Below are 25,116 nucleotides of genomic sequence, written 5' to 3'. Positions count from 1 at the left end.
GGAGGGAATACACAGACTCCTTGCTGTCAGGGAGAGGGGCCCGAGCCTGAGGGTGGAGGTACAGTCCTTGAGGACTTCCATATCTTTTTTTTTTTTTTTTTGACTTAGTATTGCTCTGTCGCCAGGCTGGAGTGCAGTGGCACAATCTCAGCTCACTGCAACCTCTGCATCCCGTGTTTAAGCGATTCCCCTGCCTCAGCCTCCCGAGTACCTGGGACTACAGGCGCACACCACCACGCCTGTCTAATTTTTTGTATTGTAGTAGAGATGGGGTTTCACCATGTTGGCCACAATGGTCTCAATCTCCTGACTTCAGGTGATCTGCCCTTCAGCCTCTCAAAGTGCTGGGATTACAGGCGTGAGACACCGCGCCCATCCGAGGACTTCCATATCTTAAAGGGGAGATGTGGCTTCTGCTTTTGTGAAATCATTAGTCCAATGGCAGAGACATATACTTGCCTTTGGGAGTTTGTTGATCTGATAGAGGAACTTTACTGTACCTCTAACTCTACTCAAGTATGATACAAGGGAACATTGGCCCATGTCTACATGGAGCCTCCAGTCTGATGGAGAAGACATGGTCTTCTACTGTAAAATTCCCAGTCTCATTGAGGAGCCAAACTCTTGATTCAGGGGGAAATCTCACATATAATCAGGGAGACAGAATAGACAGATAAGTTACAGGTCTGTACAGTAACAAGCCAAGGAACTCATATCTTCACATTTCACACTCAAATTAGGTTGTTGGTGTTAGAGATTTAGTGTCAACCATGGAAAGCCTCCTGGAAGAGGCACATTTGAGTTGGGTTAACGGGAAAGGAAGGGACATGTGTCTCTAGACCTTGGGTCACGTGAGAACCATAACCATGTCTTCCCATTTTTTATATTCCCTTTGAAATAAGTATAAGCCTCGTCACAGTGAAGACTCTTCCTTAATAAACAACAACCAGCAGGTAGAGAGTAATGTACCTCTTTGGTAGGCTGGGAGACAGCAGAGTGTGGATGGGCTCAGAATTAGGGAGGAGGGTTAGTTGGGACAGAAAGCCTGAGGCTGGGGTGGGAGAATGATGGTGAAATGACAGGATAGGCAGAAGGAACAGCCCAATGTGTGTCCAGGCCACTGAACCACAGTATTTGGAGTAACTCCCTTGTATTTCTGGAGCTGGTGAGAGACACTTTATTGAATCTTGAATTGTTAAAGCTAGAGACCATTACATTATAAAATCATAGGCTTCTCAGCTTCTAGAGCTACACAATTATGGAAAGTTCTAGTATTAAAATCATAGCATCTTAGCAGGGAAGAATCACAGAAATTATAGAACTGTAAAATATTAGAGCCAGAGAGCCAAAACTCCATATTAGACAATTTTAAAATCCAAGAATCTCAGTGTTAAAAAGGAAAAAGAGAACTCAACAATTTATTGATCCTCTCTATTTGCACTGGTTATGATGTTAGGAGCACTCTCATATGTTATCCCATTTAATTCCTACCACAAGTCTTATGTCATTCAGTCCCATACCTGTTCAAACCTTTGTCAGTAATACTGCATTATCAAACACAAGCTTGCATAACCTTTATGACATGGGAGTCATCACATCTGGGCATAGCTCTGCCCCCTGCCAAATGGTGCTAGAAAATTCTCCCTTACGTAAGTTGCACTCTATCTCCCTGTCGTGCTCCCACACCGGTCCAGTTCATGTCCTCTGAGCTACACCGAGTAAGTCTAATCTCCTGCTCACATGACAGCTTTTCAGATGTCTAAAGACAGCCCTTATTTCTTTCTTCTCTAGGCTAAGCTGGCTTGTTGATCATGTAGCTAGAAATGGGACAGCAAATGAAAGAATATTTGAGCTTAAGAGGCCCTTAGAGGTCACCTTGTCTGGATACTTCCTTTTACTGCTAGGCAATATGGCTTTATAGTCAGGATCCTGGACCTCATGTTTCTGGGCCTCTTTATTTTATCCCTAAAATAAAGATAATAGTAATACTGCCATAACAGAGGTGTTGTGAAGATTGAATGAGATGATTCAAGGGAAGCTCTTAGAAGAGCGCTGGACACACAGTAAACAGCCAATAAATATTAGCTGTAATCACTGGAGGCCCAGAGGGGGAAGGGACTTGCTCAAGATCGCACAGCAACTCAGAGGCAGAGCTGGGGTTAGACCAAGGACACCTGCCTCCCAGCCTGGGTCCTTTCCCATTCCACTCTTCCCTCTGTCTTCCTCAGAAAAAGAAAATAGTCCCAGAGGGGACCAGGATACTTCTCACTGAATCATTTAGGATGCAAGGAAGAGGTCACCTGCTTTAGAGTGGCTTAAAATTTTTGTTTCTTAATGAGGCCAGAAGAAGGTGGTACCAGGATTGGTCTGCTGATTCAACAATGTCTTTGATGACCCAGGCATTTCCCATTCTGAGCCTTGAGGGTGACTACCCCTGTGATTGCAAGAAGACTGAGTGCCATCAGGAACCATGTCCTCCCAAGCAGGGAGAAAGGGCATGGTAACAAAAAGGGTGTTCTCCTTTCACATCATCCTCTTATCCAGGAGAGAAGCTTTCCCAGCAGACTATCCCCAAACATGTCATTGACTAAGACGAGGTCACATGTCTACTCTTGGACCACTCTCTGGCAAAGGGGAAGGCATTTCCATTGCTGCCTTGGATCATCCCTTGGCTGAGCACCTTGCTATCGGAATGAAGAAGAGAGCATTTGCCATGGGAAGGCAACCAATACCACCTGCCATACTCACCTTCTGTTTTCTCTCTGGATTGCCCTCCTACCTCCTCTCCACCTCTGCCAGGAAGTCTTCCCTAGTTGCCAGGCCCTTGTCTAGGACACCCTCTTCTAATGTAATTGAACGTTCTTTAATTCAAGTTACATTTCACTTTGCCAAAGATCTCTTACCTTATCATGTCCAGATCTTGTCTTCTCAACCAGGCTGTGATAGGTCATTGCAAGAGTTATAGCAGTGACTAATGAATAAGAACCTATTGTGGGTCAGGCACTGGTCTGGGTGCTTGTTGTAACCAGCTTCTAAATGGCTCCCAATGATCCATACCCCCTGGTATTCATGCCCTTTTGTATTCCCCTCCCACATTATACCAGGGTTTGTCTATGTGACCAAGAGAATATGGCAAGTTATGGTATGTTAATTCCAAGATTAAATCATAAAAGACACATGGAATCAAAGCTTTTGGTCAACTGCCAACAGGGTACAGAGGCCCAACAACAATCATCGAATGAGCTTGGAAGTGGATCCTCTCACTCCAGTCAAGCCTTCTGATGACTGCAGCCCTGGCTGATGCTTGACTACAGCTTCATTAGAAATCCTCATGAAGATCCAGCACCTTCCAGTTAGCCCATCTGTGGGTTCTTGACCCTCAGAAATTCTATGAAATAATAAATATTTGTTGTTTTAAGTTGCTAAACTTTGTGGAAATTTGTTTTTTAGTTTTGGGGTTTCTTTTGAGGCAGGGCCTTGCTCTGTTACCCAGACTGGAATGCAGTGGTACAATCACTGCTCACTGCAGTCTTGACTTCCTGGGCTCAAGCAATCCTCCCACCTAAACCTCACAAGGAGCTGAGACTACAGGTGTGGGTGCTACCACACCTGACTAAGTTTCTTTTTTTTATTATTTTTTGGAGAGATGGGGGTCTCTCTATGCTATCCAGGCTGGTCTCAAACTCTGGGGCTCAAGTGATCCTCCTGCCTCAGCCTCCCAAATGGCTGGGATCACAGGTGTGAGCCACTGTGTCAGCCAGGAAATTTATTACTCAGTAGTAGATTACTATATTGCTACTTTATCACATTAAATCCTCTCAACAATTCTGATGGGCGAAACTTATTTCTCCCTTTTATAGATGAGAAAACCAAGGCTCAGATGAGTGCAGTGACTTCCCATGCCTGGTAAGTGGCAGTGCTGGGATTGGCCCTCCTGTCTATTGGATTCCAATGCAGAGGGACCTGGGTTCTGTTTTCCCAGCTGAAATGTCCCCAGCTGCAGGATGAAGGCTGAGGAAATGGGGACATAAAAAGGAAGCCTCTTTCTCTGATGTGTTTTCTCTCTTCCCCCCTTTTTTTCATCCCAACCACATTAGTTAGTACTTACTACATCTATTGTGTATATGTGATTCAGGGACAAGTAGGTTTATTAGCAACAACGTGGGAGTCTTAGGAGGGGGATACCTGGGCTCTTGAGTGACCTTGGGCAAGTTTCTGCACTTTTCTGGGCCTCCGTTTCTTTACCTACTACATGGCAATAATAATCCCTTTCCTGACTTCTTCACCAGGAAACCATGAGGATGGCGTATAAAAGGACTGTGTAAAATGTGAAATGTAGTGAACATGAAAAAGTTTGTTTGGACTAAGGAGCACCCCTGACCTAGGGCTCAGACCTATACAGCCACCTCTGTACAGAGGTGAGGGCTCCCTCTCCTCTCTCACCTGGGGCTAGGTTCAGGAGATGGACAACACTGAGTGGCATTGAGAGCGTCAACCCACTTCTTCAGCCTCACCCTCCCCATGCCTTCTCTCTTAAGCCATGCTACAGCCATACTAAACTAGTGGAAATACCCCAAGCCTGCCAGGAGGTTTCTGTCTACTTTGTGCAGTTTCTTCTGCCTTGACACCCTTCCCAACTTCTCCCCTTGGTGAGTTCCCACTCATCTTTCAAGACTCGCCTTAGATGTCCCACTTTTAGGATGCCTCTCCTGACCCGGGTACAGTCCTCCTACTTCTCTTGATTGTTGCATCCGCCTTCTGCCTGAGCTCTTGGCCTTCAGCTTCTCTTTCCCGCTCAAAGACTCCATGGTGCCACCAGTGACTTTTCCAACATACAAATCTTGTCATGTCACTCCCTGCTTAAAATAACTGGCCAATGGAATAATCCATCAATCAATGCTTCAGGGGTTCCTCCTTGCCCTCAGGAAAGCGTCCACACCTTCGGCTGGATCTCCATGCTTGGTCCCTGCTGGTCTTTCCAGCCTCTGCTCTCTTCTCTCTCCTTATTGCCCTGCACATGCAGTGCCCTCCAGCCACATTGCTCTTGTCACTGTATCTCAGACACACCTCTCTCTATCTTTGCTCATCCTGTTGTTTTTCCTGCCCATTCCCACCTTGTCCACTTGAGGAAGTCCTGCCTAATCCTTAACACTAGGTCTGATATAACCTCTTGGAAGCCTTCCCTATTGGCCCCAGGAAGAGTCCTTGGCTCCTCTTCTTCCCTCTCCTGTATGACTAACTACTCATGCTTTTGTTACTGTTTGTCAGCTTGTCTGTTTACACTGAGAGTTTGCTGAGTAGAGACTCTATCTGACACATGGTTGTGTCCCCAGCAGTGCCAGGAGAGGGGCACAGAGCAGACATGTAGGATATGTTGCTCATGTGAGTGGTTGAATGAATGAAGGGTGAGTGAATCCAACCTTGAACCATCATTTCTTGGCCAGCCCCAGAATTGCTGTTTCCTGGGGTAAGCCCATTTTATAGCCAAAGGGGAAGCAGACAGGAGGGACTGCTCTAGGAGGGAGAAAGAAAATCAATAAAAATGTAAATCTGGTTGAGAAAAGCTGTCCCAAGCTAGCTGTGGGGAGAGATAAGACTGGGCTGGCTGAGCCCTGGCTGACAGTGGAGGAGAGATTGGGGACAACGGAGCTGCGGCCAGGGTAGGGCAAAGGAGGTATGTTCCTTCCTCTGTTGTCACTGCCCCCTCCCACCCTGATGCTCTCTGTGTTTATGAAATTTTTTCTGGGACAGAAGGAGAAGGGAGCTTACAAATCCTGATCATTAGGTGTGGTGCCTGTGAGCAGGTACATGATCTTACCCGGTCCTCACAGCTTCTGGGAGATAGGAGCTAGGCATGCTCAACCTCACTTGCAGGTGAGCAAACTGAGGTGCAGAGAGGTTAAATCATTTGTTCATGGTCACACTGTAATAAGTGGCAGAGTCAAGATCTGATCCCAAGCCTGACTCTCTCCACAACTCTATAATCTTTTCACTCCATTAAGGGCTTTTGACTGGGGATCTGGGATTCTTAGGAGGTCTACACCCAGGCATCAGATGGTCTTCAACCTCTGAAATCAAATGCACAATTGTGTTTTTGTCTGTGTGTGTGTTTTGTTTTATGTTTAGTGGACAGTCTATGTCTTTGATTAGATCCCCAGAGGTGGTTGTCACTTGCCCCCCATTGCCTGTACCATGTTGCCTTCCTGGAGTTGGTGGCCTTTGAGCTGGGCCTGGAAGATTGAGTAGGACTTTATGAAGTGGGGATGGAGAGACAAGCAGTGGGGTGGGGATGAAGAAGATAACCCAGGTTAGAGGGAACAGCATAAGCAAAGGTATGTGAAGGGGAAATAATTCAACACCTCCAGGCAATGGTGAGGATGTCCATGAGTTCTCTTTCACTTATGTGCATGTCAGTCATGACCCTTGGAGGCCAGCTCATGATGGGTCATCTGCCTGCCCTAGAACTTACCAGCCTCTAGCATCCCAGACCTTCCCAGGGTCTACAAGAAAAGAAACCTCAGGCCTAGGCATCAGGATGTCAGTTCTGGTCTGAGTCCTGTCCTCTGCTGACTTTACACTGGCACAATCTAGCAGGGAGACTTAATGTCTTCTCCTCCCAGCTTCCTGGTACAGGGTAAGAAAGTAAGCTCACAGATGCAAATGCTTGTGGCTCTTCATTGACCAGAGGCTATATTAGGGGAGAGGACTTCCCTGGGGCCCCCACAAGGCCTGGAAAACCCCTCTGGCCCTGACCTGCTCCACCCCTTGGCTCTCGACCCATTTCTGTCTTGGGTAACTCCTGAGTCTCTTCACCATGGCCAGTTTGGAAGACTTTAGGCACAAGGACCTCGTCTTTTCCTTCAGATCTTGGCTCAACAAAGAGGTGGACTCACCGTGATATGGATACAGCTTGAGCGTCCAGGAGTCTCCCCAGATCCACGGGAGGGCCTCGGTGGTGTGTTCATGTTGTCATATTTTTGTAAAATTTGCAAAGGTAAGATACTTTAACCATAGTAGAAATTACTATTTTCTTCCCACTCCAGCTTCGTTTGTGTTTCAATTTTCCTTTATATGGGATAATTGGAGTGGCCATGGGCACTTCTGGGATCTGACCAAGGGGAAGCTGAGTGGGGAACTGATTTGAGTTGGGTTCATTAGGACATGTTTATGTGGTCCTCTGAAACACAGGATGTATTAATATTTATGTGGTTCTCTGTGTATAGATAAATCATTGCTAGTAATCTCTGTGTAGAGAATAGCTTCTAGGAATTCTACCCACTGCCCAACTCACTTGGCATGGTGATATTAAGTTGCCATATCGTGATATGAATGTGTCTCATGGCACCCAGCCCAGGAAGTGTATGGTCAGTAGAGAAGAAACAGGAGAAACCAGGCTTGAAATGTACAGAGCCAGAAGCTAGTCTGTGGAAAATTCTTCTAATCATCGGGGGAGAAAATGTGTTTTAGAGGTTATGCAGGGCAGTTAATAAAAGTATTATGCATTTTTGGGGGATTGTGTGATGTATCTGTTTTGCATTCTTTTCTCATTATAGGTAAATATAGGTACTTTGTACCTAATTTTATGTTTATAATTTTGTATATTTTTCTTAAAGAGGGCTCCTCAAATTATAAAACCTTCAGTTCCCACAAGGTCTTCACATCCAACCTTGGCTCCATCATTTATTTTCTGTGATCTTGGGGAACTCACTTGTGCTTTCTGAGCCAGTTTCCTCTTCTGAAAAATGTGAATGATAATTTGGACAGGTGAGGATTCAGAAATCCTCGTGACCTTATTCCATTTTTGAAACCATTAGTAGAAGAAGTCACTCAGTCAAACAAAAATTAAACCAGAATATAAAGATAGGAAAAGATGTAATATACAAGCAATAACGGTGAGCAATGAATCCAGTAAAACTTAAATCTAAGTTAATGGAAATGATGTGGTTGTTGCAAACCTCTAATGCAGTTTATAAAGAAAGAATTTTTGTAATAGAAGAGACATTATGCAAGAACAAATTTAATAATAAGCTGTATCTATAATTCCAGACTTTTTTTCCCCTGCAAAACCTGGGAAACAAGAGGGATGAAGGAATATAAACATCCTAAAAGCCTCATATTGTTGGAGACTTTGAAATTCTTGGCATTGATACATACATGCTTAGATATTTGTTAAACATTTACAGATACCAACCAGCAAAATAAAAAGGGAATTGGAACTTCTCTACCTCCCTTTTCTTTTATCACGTGGAAAAATCTCAAAGCCCTGGCACTGGGAGCTGCTCAGAAGGCAAGGGCCACATGTGACCCCAGCTTCCCCCCACCCCAAGCACAGGGCCAGGAAGCCACTGCTGGTGGCTCCGTATCTGCTGCCTCCCAAGCAGCAGGTCCCAGTGAGGTGGGGTGGCAATAGGTTGGGCTGGGAGCAGATTAATAAACTCTCTCCTCCCCGCAGGGAAATAACCAGGCCAGATAAGACTAGCCTTAAAACAAAACAAGGGCCGATGTAGAAAAGGATTGGATCATAAGACCTGAGCAAGCCATAGCATCACTCATTACACAGAGCTGAGCTTTACTGCTCCCGGCATTACAGTAATGGGCCTGACACCAGCCCAGGAATCCAGAGAACCAGGTGCCACCCCCCAAAAAACAGTGTCACAGAACTAAACATTATCCATGCTGCCCCAAGTAACACAGACCCAGGCACTCAGGAGAAAATAGAGAAATTAGGATCCTAGTCACAAAGGTCACAGGGACTTTGGTGGCCCCTGGTCACATGTGTGAAATCTTGGCAATGTGTAGGAATCAGTGAGTGCACGCTGAGTATGTGTTTGTCTGAAATTAGAAAATACCCAAGTGTGGGTCTGAGTCTCCCTCCCTGCCCCAGGGCCCAGACTTGCCCACCCAGGGCCCCTAAGGCAGGTGTTGGGCCTCACCCTCAACCATGGCTCCCTGAGGGCAAGGGCTAGAACTTCCTGAGATGGAGAGTGAGTCTCCCGGCTTCAGCTAAGGCTTCCTGGGGCCCCCACACAGGCCTTCTGAAGGCCCTGCCAAGTCTGGGTGTCCCACACCTGAGGCCAGCTCCTTCCTCCCTGTGGGAGTCTACCCAGGGGCCAGCTCAGTGCTCTGCCTCCAGGGGGCGCCAAAGGGACACTTCTTAAAGGCTGCTGGAGTTGGGGAGGAGACCTGAGTGTACACTGACCGCACAGATGGTCACAGCTGAACGAGCCTGAAGGCTGGCAAGTTCATTCCCACCTGACAGAAGATGGCTGAGGCTCAGATAGGGTGATCCAGGCGAGTGCAGACCTGGGCTGGGGCCCAGCATGGGGGGCAGCCTGGCCCACTATGGCTCACTTTGCTATCCAAGGGCCCCAGGGAAATGTATGCAATCTTTCCACCCAGGAAAGCCTGGCTCCAGGACAGCTGGCTGGCTGGGGGAAGGAGGAGGAAGACCCTCTTGCTTCAGAAATGGCCAACACAGCAAATGCCCAAACAACTCTTTGGTTCAGACTAGCAAGCAAAGGCTCAAAAAAGCATTCAGTGTCTTGCCTGAAGCCACACAGCAATTTAGTGGAGGAGCCAGAATGGAACACAGGGCTCTTGACACCCAATCTTGGGCAAAGGACTCAGAGGAGGTACTGCTGTGGCTGCCACTCTTGGCCAGGTGGGGCCCCAGGACGGCTCACACTCGGGAATCCTCCGGCTTCTTCCCTGGCCCTGACACTAGCAGTTGCTGCGCTACAGCAGGGCTGGATCTGCTCTCCTTGGTCCTTGCCTCTTTGTCCTGCTGCCTCAGGATGGCCAAAACTAAGGCGAAGCAGATCACAGAACCTGTTTTGAAGAAGAACTGGAGGCCGATGAACCTGGGGAAAGAATGGGAACCCTTGAACTCAAGAGCGGCCAGGCCAGGGCATGGACATCAGCAGTCATCACTCATTGTGAAATCAGAGGCACCGAGGCCTCAGGGAGACACTGACCTCTGCTGCAGCTCTTCCCTGAAGGAGAGGGAGAGGCTCTGCAGAGGAGCCCTGGGTGGGAGCAGAGGCCTGGCCATCTTCATCGCCATGTCTTGGACTCTGCTCTGTGGCCTGGGCTGGCCCTGCCTGTCTCCGAGCCTAAGGGCTCAGAGGGCCTGACAAGTAGAATTTTATATTGCCCCACCTGTCCCAAGAACAAACGGGTTCCCTCTCCCCTGTTTAACTATCAAGGCCCTTGTCTGACTTTTCCTCTTCTAGGAAGCCCCCCTGTGGACAGTCCCAGCCCACAGGAACTGTGCCCTCCTCACCTCCTCAGAGCTGAAAGTGAACAGCTCCTTGTCCCCAGCCCTGCTATCAAGTCCTCTCCACATCCATCCCAGGCCAGCCGCCTCTGTGCCTTCAGGTTCCTTTGAGTTCCCCATTGTACAGATGGGAAGACTGAGCCCCAGGTAAGTCCCATGATGAGGGAGACAGAGCTGGGCCTGAAACCCAGGCCTCCTGTGTCCTAGACAGAGCTTTCTCCCCAGCCCTTCACCCCAAGTCCCTCTTGCAGCATGGCTGCTCCTCTGTTTCTCCCCAAATTCCTGCATAGACGCTGTGGTCAAGGCCCAGCTCTGCCAGTTATTAGCTGTGTGACCTTGGGCTACTTGCTTTAACTCTCACTTTCTTCATCTATAAAAGGAGGGGGGCAGTGTCTAGCTTGAAGGACTGGTGAGCTCAGCACTGAATATATAATGGCACCTGTCACCTAGCAGGTAGACTTAAATGAAACCTCCCCTGCCTGCTGGTATCCTGCCTGGGACTCTGAGAGTATTTCCAGCACCCTTCCCACAAGCCGTCAAACAAGGTCTCACCGGTTTCGGAGCAGGTCGTTATTGTAGTAGCGACAGACAGCTCGACGCCCACAGCTCAGGGCCCAGTGCACACAGGTGGTATCGATGGCGCTGCCGTGGATCACGGGGCTGGGCATCCAGGCTGAGGGAGGCAGTGCTCAGGGGATAACGAAGGCCCACTGTCCTGCCCTGCCCCCTCCCTGGCACATACAACCCCTCAGGGGCTCTGGGTTACTGGGGCCTCTTGGCTCTCTGGCCCTCAAGCCCGTCCCACCCCTGTATCTGAGGTAGCTTCCTGATGGGTTGTCTAGCCTCTGCCTATACACCCCGCTGTAGGAGAGCTGGGCCAGGTCTATCACCCCATGGGCTTGTGAGCCCTAAGATCAGGGATTGAGTTCCGCTCATGCCTGTGCCCCAGGCCTGGCACACAGTGGGCATCTGGACCCCATCACCACCAATGGTCCCAAGCAAGATCTTTACCCAAAATCCTCAGGAACATGAACTGGATGCCCACGGCCAAAGTCTTGTCTTCTTTCTTCACTCCTCTAACAAGCAGAGACATGGGCAACATGAGGTTGGAGGGGTTCCAGCCCCCAGGGGCCAGGCATCAATGGTGAAGGGTTCTCATCATGCCCTTCTCTCCCACCACCCAGCACCAGCCTCCCTCCCATCTGATGATCTAAGCTGGGGGGCTCAGGGACGTACCCCATCCCTTTTCAACCTGCAGAGCCTGGTCCCATATACAAGACAACACACCCACTGACCATCAGGGTCCTGTGCTGACCTCTGTATGTTTCTGGTCACAGACATCACTCCTCTTCCTCCACCCACTGGTCCCATCAAATTCTCCCCTTACTCCTACAGTTGGCAAGACCTGGAGCTGGGACAGCCAGACACTTCCCCAGCATCCCCAACCACTGTAACGCCACAGCCTGCGATCCTCTGGCTCCTGCCAGACAACACCAGTGGCCAGCATTTATGGAGCACTCACTACGGGCTCAGTAATTCTGCCCTGCAACCCCACATCACTCCCATGAGTGAGATGTACATTAGCCCCATTTTATAGATAAGGAGACTGACACTTAGACAGATTCAATAACTTGGCCAGGATCTCATGGCCAACAGCGGTCAGGGCCCTCTCCACGCAGTCCTGAGGCTGTGTTCTCAACTCCTTTTAGTCAGGCTGCCTGTTGGGCATCTGATTCCTCTATTTTCTCTCCCAGGCCGGCTTGTGTTCTAGATCTACATGTCTTCTAGTATTTGCGAGGGGCTCCATTTCCCTTCTAATTTCCTAGAAAGTAGATAGTGAATAAAATAATCCCAGGAGAAGGAAAATGGAAATTATCTTGCTCTGAGGTCCCTGTGATATTGTGAGATACATATTTGGTCTTCCCGGCATACACTCCTACAATTCTTGGACTTTTCAAAGTGAGAAGTGTCTTTTTGTATGCTAATAAGTGGACTGATGGTGAGCAGCCCCTAGGGAGCTTCAAGTTGGGGCTTGGTCACCAGAGGGACCAAGGCAGGATTAGAGGGTAGGGACTTTCAGCCCCAACCTCCAGCAAGGGGAGAGAGGCTAAAGGTTAAGGTGACTGCCAATGTCCAGTGATTTAATCAATCATGCCTACATAATGAAGCTTTGGAGAGCTTCCGGATAGCTGAACACATGGAGGTCCCTGCAGGGTGCAGCCAGGGAGGGCATGAAAACTCCTCCCCCATACCTCGCTGTGTGCATCGCTTCATCTGTATCCTGTGTAATATCTTTTATAATAAACTGATAAAGTAGATGTTTTCCTGAGCTCTGCGAGCCACTCTAGCAAAAAAAGCAAACTCAAAGATGGGGCTGTGGAAATCCCAGCGTATGGCTGGTCAGTCAGAAGCACTGGTAAAACAGCCTGGGGCTTGCGGTTGGCACGGGAAGTGGAGGGGAAGTCTTGTGGGACTGAGCACTCAGCTTGTGGGGTCTGATGCTGTCTCCAGCTAGATCGTGTCAGAATAGAATTGGAGGACACCGGTTGGGGTCCACTGCAGAATTAATTGCGTGCCTGGTGTGTGGGAAAATACCCCCACACTTGTTGCAGAAGTCTTCTGTGTTGATTGTTGAGTGACAGAATAGAAAAACTGTTTTTCTCAGCCGAGTGTGGTGGCTCACGCCTGTAATCCCAGCTGTTTGGGAGGCCAAGGTAAGTGGATCACTGAGGTCAGGAGTTCGAGACTGGCCTGGCCAACATGGTGAAACTGCATCTCTACTAAAAATACAATTAGCTGGGTGTGGTGGTGGGTGCCTGTAATCCCAGCTACTAGGGAGGCTGAGGCAGGAGAATCACTTGAAGCCAGGAGGAGGTTGCAGTGAACCGAGATTGCACCATTGCACTCCAGCCTGGGCGACAGAGCAAAACTCCTTCTCAAAAAAAAATTTTTTTTTCTCACTCAGTCCTCTTATCCCAGTCCTCACCCCAGGAGACCCTGATTTTGAACTCAGGTGACAATTTGTCAGGGCCAGCAGGCACTCTTAGGATGAGGGCCACAAAGATCTTGGCCCAAAAGGCAGTGCTCAGCATGGGCTGGGTCCACAGTGGGCACCTGATAAGCGCTTATATGTAGCCTTGAAACAGCATTCAGAATCATGCACCGGACTGACACAGTTTGGTTTCCTACATGCACCTCCTGCAGCTCATCCATTGCAGGTATGATGTCCTCACCTCTAGAGGCCAGGACAGGGCCCTAGGTATGTCCTCCTCTCCCCTGGGCAAGTAGGAGCCTGGGCTCTGGGCCAGGGAACCAGTACTATTCCACCCAACACTTGCTATGTGACGGGGGCCAGCTCCTGAACGTCTCTGAGCCTCAATTTTCTTATCTGCAAGATGGGGAGAAAACCTTGCCTCAGTAGGTTGCCATGGGATGAACACAGTTAAGGCCACGTTGTGGGGGCCAGGACACCCAAGTGGCCTCCTTCCTTGAACTCCCCCCTCAGAATTCCTTGTTCTGCTTCTGGTTAAGGACCTCCTGGTATCCACCTGCCCCTGCCCCGCCCCCACCTTCACCTTAGGATGAGCATGAAGGAGGGTGTGTGGGTGAGACAGGCCAGGGCCGAGCCCAGGCTGACCAGGAGCAGGAAGGGCACCACCAGGTGGCTGCAGGTCGAGTCGCAGGATCCCGCCATCACGGGGCTGCCCTCCGCCACGCAGCTGCAGTTGGTATAGAAAACCTGGAGTGGGAAGAGGAGGAAGAGACTTCAAGAGCTCCAAGGGCAGGCAGCTGGCCAAGGGCTTGCAGCAGGGAAGGCTTGTGAGAGGCCCAAGTCCCACGGCCATTTGGGGTAGAGCTGGCTGGGCGTCCGAGATCCTGACCCATTGGCTGAGCAAAGATGGCTTGAGGAGCAGGCACCTCAAGGGCTCTCTATGCTCGAGTTGAGCCTGGGCTGAGGCTGTGAGCAGGGAGAGGGAAACAGAGAGAAAGTAGAGAAGAGGCAGGGACCCAGAAGAGCATCATTCTCCCACATTCTACACCCCAACTGTAAGAAAACATCCCCAGACTGGCCATGCCCCCAGGCTGGTACCCTGGAGTGTTTGATCCCAGCCTGCACTCACTCCTTAGGTAGCCAGGATAACCTCCAGCTAAGGACTCTGAGAAGTGATCTGGAATGCCAGGGCCCGCAGGCACCCGATAGAAACCAGGCCAAGCCAAGAGGCCTGGTCTTCTCTTTACTCTCCCATAGACCAGAGCTTCTAGACTCATGTGCCCCAGCCACACAGGGCCTCAGATGGGAGACAGGTGTGCAGGGAGTAGTCCCATCAGCTCTTAAAGTGGCCAGCTGGCCTGGGCAGCTAGAGCCCTCTGAGCATCTCACCTCCAGCCCTGGCAGCTGCAGACGCTTCCCAATGTGAAAAGGGTTCGGAATCCCTGAGGTGGATGCTGGGGGCCTTGGGAGAATTTTAAGCCAGGAGTAGATGAGACTGGATGGTACAAAGGGTGTTCTGGGGGCTGCACGGAGGAGGGACCAGATCAGGGATGCAGGCCAAGGGCCCATCACAGAGTGGGCTTGGGGGTGTATGGATAAAAGGGTTTAGATTTGAAGTTACTTAGCAGGTGGAATAAGAGAAAGGCAGGAGAGAGTGAGCATGTGAGCACTTAGGCTTGGGTGACCAGGCACTCTCCATTGGCCGGCAGAGCCAATGTGCATGATGAAGCTGTGCTGATCCTTCACACAAGGGTCTGAAGACCCTTCACACAAGAAGCTGTGTGACCCCTAAGTGCATATCATCTTACATTGCAGGAAAAGTGGCCCCTGAGCCTCCAAATACAGGCTGGAGATACAATGGAGGGACAAGAAATGGAGAAATGCTAAGGCAAGGTTCCTGGGAGAGACATCCTGCCCCTGCTCCTTTTCTCAAAAGCAGAGGGTTGCTGGGATAAACGCAAAGGCTGGATTTTTCCTGACCCTTGGGTTTTTCCTGACCCTTCAGTTGGGTTTTTCCTGACCCTTCATATTCATCTAATTCCATGGCAGGAAGTTTTTCTCATGAATGACTTCAATCCCTCTGCTGCCTCAGAGTCTCATTCCCCCAGAGCATTCAGCACCACACCTGTGCAGTCACCCACCTGCCCCATCTTACCTCATTCACTCACGTACTCATAAGCTGTTACTGCACAGCTGTGCTGGGTGCTGAGCCACCCATCCCTGAGCCAAGATGCTCACAATCCGAGGAGGCAGACATGTCAAGACACAATTCCAGGCCAGCATGACAATAGTCCCTGAGTGCTAGCCTGGTCTCAGCTGCACCCTCCTCCAAATACTGTACCTAAATCCAAGCCTCCGTGATGTTCCAAAGAGGGGGCTGACTGGGAGGCCAGGGCCTTGGTGTCTAGTCCCAGCCCTGGTATTGAGACTCTGGGCAATGTCTGGTCCTTTCCTGGGCCTCCATTTCTCATCTGTACAATGGGCGTAATAGGAATGTGTATTACTGAGTATTTAAAATTGCCTAGGCACTGTGCTGTGTGCTTTCATGGATAACGTCATGTGGTTCTTTGCTTACTATTTAATGAATTCATGCAGGTAAAGCATTTAGTCAGTACATTCCTGCTCTGTAGTAGGCACTCAATAATATCTCCCCTATTTTACAGACCAAGAAACTAAGGCACTGGTTAAATAATTTGCCTAAGGTAACAGAGCCAGTTAGAGGCAGAACAGGGATTTGAACCGGGTCCCATACCCACAGGAGTTCACTGCTCCACCTGCCAAGGCCTGGGGGCCTCTGGAAGGGCTCTCAGGCCCAGGTGGTGCCTGGCTGGCTTCTAAAGGACTGTGCACCATCAACATGTTCTTCTGCACCAGCCGGTGCAGCCCAGGTCTCTCCCTGGAGGAGCCTCAGCTTTAGATGCTGATGCCCAGCATGAGGGTGGGAGGTAAGAGGACTCTGGAGAGAGGGAGATGTTGTCATAACAACCAGCCTGATGCTGCTGCCCCGACAAATCCCCCAGGCTTCACTACAGCCTGGGGGCCTGAGAAGGCAGACATTGTCCCCCTTTGTCATTTTGGGAAACTGAGGAAAAAGGGGAGGAGGAACCGGCTGGTCTTAGCCTTCCTAAGATTCAGAATGCACTGCTGCTGATTACATTGCCTTCATTTCCCCACTGGGCCCCTTGGCTCTGAGTCCTCAGCTCCCAGCACAGGGCCTGGCCCAGAGGAAGAGATCAGTGAAAGTTTGTTGACTGACTGACTGACTGAATGCTCGCTGGCCTTCTATGTCCTGTACTCTGCTCGCCTGCCCCCACACTATGGCCTCAAGCGTGATCAAACACAGATCTGAACTTGTTACTCCCTTGCTGAAAACCCATCCATCGCTTCCTACTGCTCTCCAGAAAGTCCCCATTCTTGGCCTGGCATTCAAGGCCCCTCTTTTTCTGGGCCCTGCCTTCCCTTCATGAACCCTTGTGCTTCCGCTCCAACAGAAATACTGTGTGTACATGCTTGCACATGTGTGTTCCTCCAAACCTCTGCTTAGGCCATTTCCTCCTGCCTGGAAAGCTCTTCCCTCCCAAGTCCTAGTTTACCCATTCATTCTTGAATGTCTGGCACAAATGCCAATTCCCGTGAAGGCTTCTGGGACCCACCCCCACCCAGGGGGGATGTGTCTCTTTTCATCCTTGTATGTACTTGTATCGACCAGTGGTCTTACCTATCAGCACCTCTGGAATTCCTGTGAGTTATTTCCTTTTGCATCTCCCCTGCACAGAGATCTGGAAGCCAGAATGGTTCACCTCTGTGCCCTGGGCCCAGGCTGGCAATGAAAGCTTTATTTTTATTTTTTGAGATGGAGTTTCACTCTTGTTGCCCAGGCTGGAGTGCAATGGCATGATCTCGGCTTACTGCAACCTCTGCCTCCCGGGTTCAAGTGATTCTCCTCTCTCAGCCTCCTGAGTAGCTGGGAGTACAGGCACACACCCTGACGCCTGGCTAATTTTTTGTATTTTTAGTAGAGATGGGTTTCACCATATTGGTCAGGCTGGTCTGAACTCCTGACCTCAGGTCATTTGCCTGCCTCGGCCTCCCGAAGTGTTGGGATTACAAGCGTGAGCCACCGCGCCCGGCTGATGAAAGCTTATTGAGAGAATAATGTTCTACATCTGCCAACAGAGAGAGACAGAGAGAAAAGAGCTAGAGAGTGAGAGCTTGCAGAGGTGGAGAGGATGACAGGCCCACAGAGACAGGGCAGGCAGGGCCCTGAGGGGCAGAAATTGCCACCAGAGGCCTGACTCACCTGGCTTTTGTCCAGAGCATCCTGGACCACCTGGCTTGAGCAGCCTGCGTGGCAGGGTGTGATGTATTCCACACGAGTGCTGGGGTCGCAGACAGGGTTAAAGCCGTCCGACGGGCAGGAGCAGACCTCCATGCAGCTTGGAAACAGCTCCGGCCTAGGCTGGGCACTGGTGGGAGAGAAGGTCAATAGGGTTGGCCTGGCTTCCCTCCCTTAGGCCACTAGCGGGGACCTCCTCAGCCCTGTAGCTGAGAGCAATGGCCAGAGATTTCAGCTCCACACGGAGGATTTTCACCATCAGGGCTGCCCGATGATGGTGTGATAGCGAGCTCCTTGCAATGAAGGTGTGCAAGTATGGAGACAGGCCCCCTAGATCCTACGAGCCTTTGAGCTTCTTCAAACATCTCTGCACCTCAGTGACCCTTCTACAGGGTATACAAGATAAATTCCTCCCAGAAGTTAGTGTCGGATGAAGAGTATCTTTTCCTCAATGAGCTTCCTTTCTCCGAAAATCAATGATTGCTTCCTTTCTCAGAAAATCAGAGCTATGAGTGTGGGACCCGATCAGGAGAACTGACCACCCGTGGGATCTCCAGCCTGTTCCTGCCTCTCTGGGCTTCAGTTTCTCTGCCTGTCATGGCCATCCTGCAGTCTCACTCCCACCACCCTGTTCACTGTGTCCAGGAAACATTTTAGTCTCACCTGCCTCCCTCCGAGGGCCTGCCCCCAAATCCCCGGGGTGCCCCAGCTCCAGGTGGCCAGGGCAAGGTGAAGGTGGGCAGGGGCAGGAGGTCAGAGGGAGGCTTAGTCTGAGGGGGAGGTCACCCTGGGAGGAGGGCAGGGAGGTGGCCCCTGGGACTTAGAGTGTCACCTGGCTTCACACTAGGGGGAAGCACAGCTAACCTGCCAGGGAGAGAGAGGCTCAGAGAGGCTGTGCCTTTCAGGGTCACACAGGGGTCCAGTGGCCAGGCTGCGGAGAAGGCCAGAGGTGGAAGCTGGAGGTCCCTGTCTTGGGCTTGGGGTGGGTATGGGGCAGAGGCCAGGCTGATCAGTGAGGCTGGGACTGGAGCTTAGTGAAATCTCAGTTCCATGGAGAAGAGGGTGAGCAGGAGCTGGAGACAGTCTCTAGCCAGGGTGCGGAGTGGGGAAGTGGGGCATGGGGCAAAGTGAGCTCCTCTCCCTCCCTGGGGTGAGGGGGCACTCCATCTGAGAGGGAAGGAAGATCATCAAACACAAAATATTTCCTTTTCCTCCTCTGCCAGACAGTGCTGGTGTGTGTCTGACAACGTCTTGGCACATCTCCCTCGGGGTGGGGGAGGGAGTGGGAAGGCTGGCACTGTCTGCACTGAGGGCCCATCAGGAGGCGGTGCCAGGGGACTCTGCCAAGGGAGAGGCACCTCCCAGAACCCTCTGCCAGCAGCTGGAAGGCTGAGCAGATAAGAGTTAGGGGGCCCTTCCTCTGCTCGTCACTCTCATTGACCACCTGGAGCTGATTGCTTCTGTGGGGACAGGCCTGGCTCCAGGCTCTACCCTGTTCCAGCTGTGGGGTAACTTCACCTCTCTGAGCCTTGCTGTACTCATCTGTGAAAAGGGGCCAATAAGAGGACCCATTACAGAGATCCTGTGGGGGTTCAATGAGATGTAATAGGGGAAGACGCTGAGCGAAGGGAGACCTTCGGTTCTTGCAGCTGTTGGGACCTGTGGTTGTGCAGGAATAGGGAAAGTTCTTCTTGCCTAGCTCAGTTGGTCCCAAATGGTCTCTTCAGTGAAGTAGAACCCAGAGCTTAGTGAATAAACCGCAAGAATTTAGGTGAGAACACAGGTGACATGAGATGTCAAAGCTAAGGTGTGAAAGGGAGAAGAAAAGAGAGATGGGGCGTGTGGGATGAGCTGACTTTTTCTCCCACACACTGTTGAACACATTGTGATAAAATATCCATTGACTTTTTACTCTAAAAATCATTTGTTTGAGGACCTGGCTCCCTTCTCAGACTAGGGACTTCCTGAGGACGTGGCTAAAGCCCCCGCTGCAGTGCCTAGAACAGGGCTCTGCACACAGGAGGCCCCAGTCTAGAGAGCAGAGTTGCCTCCCTGTTTGGGAAAAGAGGGGCAGAGAATGAAAGGGGGAGGAGGGAAGGGAGATGGGGGAGAGATCAGCGAGGGTGGGAGCTGGGACAGATGGGGAGGGGCTGGGTGCTCCTTGGCCCTGAGCTGAGCCCCCGACAGCCATGCAGGAGGACCCCCGGTGATGAAAGCTGGCACCTGGGTGGAGGCAGAAGATGCCAAGGAAGAGGCGGGGACAGAAAAAGTTGGGAAATTCTAGCTGAGTGTTGGGCCAACTTAAGCCTGGAGCAGTTTCCAGGAAAAATGAAATCATTCCGGAGAAGAGGCAGGAATGTGATTTCCAACATCCTCTCCAAGAAGGCTCCCAAGGGTAAAGGTGTGATGGAGAATTGTGGAGCTAGAAATCAAGAGACTTCCTCCCAGAGGGTGGAGGCAGGTGCTGCCTCACAGATGTGGAAAAAGAATTCTGTAATTTTAGAGTAGTGGAAAAACAGAATTTCAGCTCCCAAGCTCTAAAACCCAAAATATCAGAGGTCTGCTGTGCAATCTTTTCCCAGTGCCTGAGTCTCCTCTGCAGCCTCTCTGATAGGGGCCATCCAGTCCCTTGCTCACTCTCTCATCTCCTCTCGTCCTGGGATGGAGAGCATGCTCCCTTCTGGGCAGGCCATTCCTCTGGCTGAGCTGGGTCCTGGCTCCTGTGATGCGGCCTCTGTCCCATCTCTGTTGGGCCCACAGGGCTTAGTCACTATGGAGATGCCATCCCATGGGTGGCTCTGCCCTGTCTCAGCCTCCACACCCTCCCGGACTTGAGAGTTTCTGCCCCTGAAGTCTCATCCATGCCCCTTCCAGTGGTGCCTGACACCTACCCTGGAGCCTTCTGGAGCACCCCACTGCTTGACTCCAATCTCCAAAGGGCTGTTAAGCAGAGGTGGGGAGGCAAGATTTGAGGCAGCGGGCACCCCACCATCCTGGCCTCTGCCCAAGGCCCCTGTCCTCCCTGTCCTGTCCTCCCAGGCTTGCCTTCATGTGCCCACACACACACTCACCTGGTCTGGTGGGTGATGCCTGCAATCTGGTGACTGGGGCAGCCGATAAAGAAGAGCGGCAGGCTGAAGAAGAGGCATAGCAGCATCCCCAGCAGGCAAAGGGCACCGCATCCCACGGGGCCCAGGTGGAGGCGCTTGACCAGGACGCCACCCACCACGATGCCCACGATGACCGAAGGGAAGGAGAGGCAGCCGATGAGCAGGTTGGCGTAGGAGGCTGTGATGGAAAACTGGCGCTCCAGGAACTTGGGCAGGAAGGTGGCCATGCCGGCAGCCATGGATGACAAGCACACCTGGGACAGGACCACCAGCAGGAAGATAGGGTGGCGTAGGGTCTGCAGCAGCACCCTGGGGAAGACTGTGGGGGTGAGTGCAGAGGAGGTCAGGGCAGGCGGGGCAGCCAAGCAGTCCAGCAAAGACTGCCCTCCTGCCCTGCTCAGTTCAAGCAGTTCCATTCCTTTCCAACCTGTCCCATTCCACTTAAATCTATTGCAATCAATTTTATCCCACTTGATTCCAGTCCATTTATTCTAGTCCTTTTTTATTTTATTTATTTATTTATTTATTTGTTTATTTTGAGACAGAGTCTCTCTCTGTTGCCCAGGCTGGAGTGCAATGGTGCAATCTCAGCTCACTGCAACCTCTGCCTCCTGGGTTCAAGTGATTCTTGTGCCTCAGCCTCCCGAGTAGCTGAAACTACAGGCGTGTACCACCATGCCTGGCTAATTTTTGTATTTTTTAGTAGAGATGGGTTTTGCCGTGTTGGCTAAGCTGGTCTCAAACCCTAGCCCTCAAGTAATCCACCCTCCTCGGCCTCCCAAAGTGCTAGGATTACAGACGTGAGCCACCACACCTGGCCCTTGTTCTAGTTCATTTTTGAAATTCTGTTTCATTTCGTTCCATTGAGTTAGACTTTATCTTATTTGATATATATATTTTTTTATTCAATTCTATTCAGTTCCATATAGTTCTGGTCCATGCCATCCTGTTTGATTCAATTTCATCCATCCCATTCCATGTCATTTCATTTTTTCTATTCTACGTATTCATTCCTCTCCCCTGCCCCACACAGTTCTTTCCATCCTGTCCTGCTACAGCTTTTTCCAAGCCACCCAGGCCTTCATCCTCCCTTGCGTCCCAAACACAGGTCTCAATTCCTTGCCCTGACCTACCCATCCCTAGCTTGTATTTCTCCATAGCCCTCTCTACCTAATGTACTATATTTTCACTCATCTAGCTGTTTTATTGTCACCCTACCAGAATATAAGCTTTCTTTAAAAACATCAGGGGGTTTTGTCTGTTGTGTTGATTACTAACTCTCCAGAGCCTGGGATATAGGAGGCACCTGAATTCATGGGATGAAGGAAGGAATGAATGGATATATGGACTAATATGTAATCAAATGTCAATATGTCTGGGGCAGAATCAAAGACCTCCAGAGAAGGTGAAATCTGAGTCGGCTTGGTGCTGGGAGACTTCCTGGAGGCGGGACAGAGCTAGGGCCTAAAGAATTGGTGGGGCGGGGATCTCGGGAGGTGAAGCAAGGAGGAAAAAGAATTGAGTAGGGACCCAGGAGGGGCAAATGCTTGGAGGTAGGAAAAGAAGTGAGTGTTCTGGCAAAAAATTACCTCCCCAGTCTCCTGCTAGCTCCTAAAATGGTACCTCATTCACTTGCAATGGGTGCCCCCATTGCAAGTCTGCTAAACTGAAGGGCACAAAAGGGTGGGAAAGTCCTTTCCTCTCTGGGCTCCAGCAGCCAGGTGATGCTCATTGGCAGGGGCAGCCCAGGTGAAAGTGTCAAGGACACTTTCTGTTCGACACGTGAAATCCTCTCTCCACTAACATGTGTTTCTGCCTGCAGTAGGCAAGACTGAAGTCAAATATAAGATATGGAGGGAGAGGAGCAAACCACTTGCCAGACTAGGCTGGTGGGGCCATGGGGGTTCTCTGGGCCAGGTGGGGGCTCCTTCTGTTCCTGCAGCAGCAGGACCAGGGCCTCTGTCATGGGAAGATTTCTGTCTGTCCTCAGAGCAGGGCCAAGTCAGCTGGTTCCCTGGCCCCCTTGGGCCAGGCTAGGATCTGTTTCCTTGGGAGGTAGAAAATAAAAGACAAACAGTTCGGGCGGGGTGGGTGGGGACTGTGGAATTCCCCCTCTTTTCTGTGCCAGGTCTGCCTCCTGTCCCTGGTTCCTTGCTGCACACCACGCATTTAACCAGCATTAGAGTGAAGAGGTGTGAGGCTCCCTCTGACCCCAGGTAGCTGCTCAGCCTTCTTGCCATGAGCTGCTCTGGCCAGGGCGTCTGAGGCCTTATATTGAGCCATGAATTTCAGTCTGGCATGGTCCAGGTTGTACAGGTGCCCCTACTGCATGGTAGAGTCCAGAGAGGGACAGGGGCTCGCCCAAGTTCATCCAGAGGCCAGTGTAAGGCCAAGAGTTTCCTAGGGTCTCCTGACTCCTAGTACAAGGTCCATCCTCCCTTCTATCCTCCCTCCCCCATTCCTGTGCCTCTCTGGCTGCCTGACTCCAGAGGGCTCCATTTCATGGATTGCTTCCAGTCCATTCTCCTGCACTGATCACTGCAGTGTGCTTTATAGCCATCCCCCATCTCTCCTCAGCATCCACAACCTGGCTCCGGAATAGGTGGAAAATTCCTGGAGGGCAGAGGCTATGCCTTTCACTAAGATAGGGCTACCTGCAGGGGAATCCCAGGGCCCATCTCCAGCTCTGAGGCAGATCTTTCCCATGAGACAGGGCTTCCCTTAGCACAGCGCAGTGTCTCCCCCATCAGACAAGTCAGGGCCTCCCTCAAGTCAGTGACTCTGTCTTCTTCATCAGCCAGGAGCCTCACCCAGCTAGACGCCAGGTATCCTCTGTCAAACAGAACAGGTTCTCCCTCAATCTAGGGACTATGCTTCTTCCAATTAGTTAGGGGCTTCCCTTAACTCAAGGGCAATGTCTCCCCCCTTAGACAGGAACCTCTTCTACTTCAAGGACTACGTCTCCCTCATCAGACAGGGGCGTTCTCCATCACAGAGGTCAGGTCTCTTCCATCAGCCAAGGTAGGGTCTCGCTCCATTTGGGGACCACGTATCCTCCAACAAAGAGATTGTATCTTTTGCATTAGACAGGGGCTTCCCCTAGCTCAGTGACTGTCTCCCTCATCTGACAGGGGCCTTTCCTAGCTCAGGAATTATCTTTCCCCAAGAGTATAGGGCACCTCCAGCTGAAGGACCATAGTTCCTCCTCCCTTGGCCTTCCTTTTGGCACCAGGTGGTCAAGGCCAGACCCTAGAGTCAGACTGGCCCCTGGAGCTCAGCAGAAGCCAGGCTGGCTCACTGGCCACAGGGCCTGAGGCACCCCTGCCCTGATTCCCTGCAGGCTCATGTAGAAGCTGAAACTACCAGAGACAATCTGGCCTAGAACACTTGCTCTAGGTTCCAATTTCAGCAGCTTCCCTCCGGGCAGAAGCCCAAGCAGTGATTAATAAGCAATTCAGCAGCACAGCGTTCTGGGGCCTAATAGCATCTGGGGGTGGCCTGAGGCTAGGGAGTCCCAGCCCCTGCCTCTAGGCCCAGCACCATGCATGGAGTCCAAGCCCTCTCTTTCCCTGAGAATGCTGAAAAAACTGGGGGCTAGATTACGGATATCCCAACATCAAGTCTTTTTTTTTTCAGACAGGGTTTCTCTCAGTCACCCAGGCTGGAGCGCAGTGGTGAGATCACAGCTCGTTGCAGCCTCAAACTCCCAGGCTCAAGCGATCCTCCCACCTCAGCCTCCCCAGTAGCTTGGACCACAGGCATGCACCACCAAGCCTGGCTAATTCTTTAATTTTTTTTTTTTTTTTGTAGAGGCAGGGTCTCCCTATGTTGTCCAGGTTGATCTCAAACTCCTGGGCTCAAGAGGTCCTCCTGCCTCGGTCTCCCAAAGTGTTGGGTTTACAGGTGTGAGCCACCATGTCCTGCCCCAACGTCAAATCTTAGGAAGTTCTTCCCAAGAATAGGCCTAATTCCTTCCTGTTGCAGAAATCCTCAGTAAGGAATGAAGCAACCCCTGTGGATAGTACCCTCCTAAACCACAGGCAGCTCAGTTTACTATCCTAGGGCATGGTCAGAACAACAGTGGAACAAGAGTAATAATTGAAATAATTGTACCTTATATATGAGTGCAGTTTTTTTTAATAGCATAAAGAGGCTTTTCATTTTTCATCTCATTTGATTCTCATGATAGCCCTTGAGACAGGCAGAACAAGGATTATTGACCCAATCTTCCAGATGAGGAAACTCAATTTAGAAAAGGAAACTAACTTCTAGGCCGGGCGCGGTGGCTCAAGCCTGTAATCCCAGCACTTTGGGAGGCCGAGACAGGCGGATCACGAGGTCAGGAGATCGAGACCATCCTGGCTAACACAATGAAACCCCGTCTCTACTAAAAATACAAAAA

General features: G+C 50.8%; 1 protein-coding gene and 1 long non-coding RNA gene across 15 annotated transcripts in view; one reads left to right on the top strand and one right to left on the bottom strand.

Annotated features, from left to right (window-relative positions):
* The first annotated feature begins 6,863 nt into the window (after positions 1-6,863).
* LOC135967069 (uncharacterized) lies at positions 6,864-8,223 on the top strand. The gene is made up of 2 exons (XR_010580914.1): positions 6,864-6,994; positions 8,047-8,223. It is a non-coding gene; the product is annotated as an uncharacterized lncRNA (long non-coding RNA).
* SLCO2B1 (solute carrier organic anion transporter family member 2B1) overlaps positions 8,002-25,116 on the bottom strand; it is a 54,876-nt gene continuing 37,761 nt past the window's right edge. For 11 of the 14 annotated variants that reach the window (XR_012423517.1, XM_065528727.1, XM_074014774.1 and 8 more), the window contains 6 exons: positions 20,676-21,033; positions 17,569-17,734; positions 13,852-14,015; positions 11,288-11,352; positions 10,829-10,949; positions 8,002-9,860 (listed from right to left, as the gene is read on the bottom strand). Coding sequence is in view for 13 of the 14 variants with exons in the window: in XM_065528727.1 (XP_065384799.1) it covers positions 9,680-9,860; positions 10,829-10,949; positions 11,288-11,352; positions 13,852-14,015; positions 17,569-17,734; positions 20,676-21,033 (1,055 nt within the window). In the remaining variant the exon portion in view is untranslated. The remainder of the gene's footprint in view (positions 9,861-10,828; positions 10,950-11,287; positions 11,353-13,851; positions 14,016-17,568; positions 17,735-20,675; positions 21,034-25,116) is intronic. The other 3 variants (XM_074014769.1, XM_074014768.1, XM_074014773.1) reach the window with 1 other exon arrangement.

This window comes from Macaca fascicularis, chromosome 14 (assembly GCF_037993035.2).
Source record: "Macaca fascicularis isolate 582-1 chromosome 14, T2T-MFA8v1.1".
Classification (NCBI taxonomy): Eukaryota; Metazoa; Chordata; class Mammalia; order Primates; family Cercopithecidae; genus Macaca; species Macaca fascicularis.
This window is presented reverse-complemented; position numbering and strand designations above follow the sequence as displayed.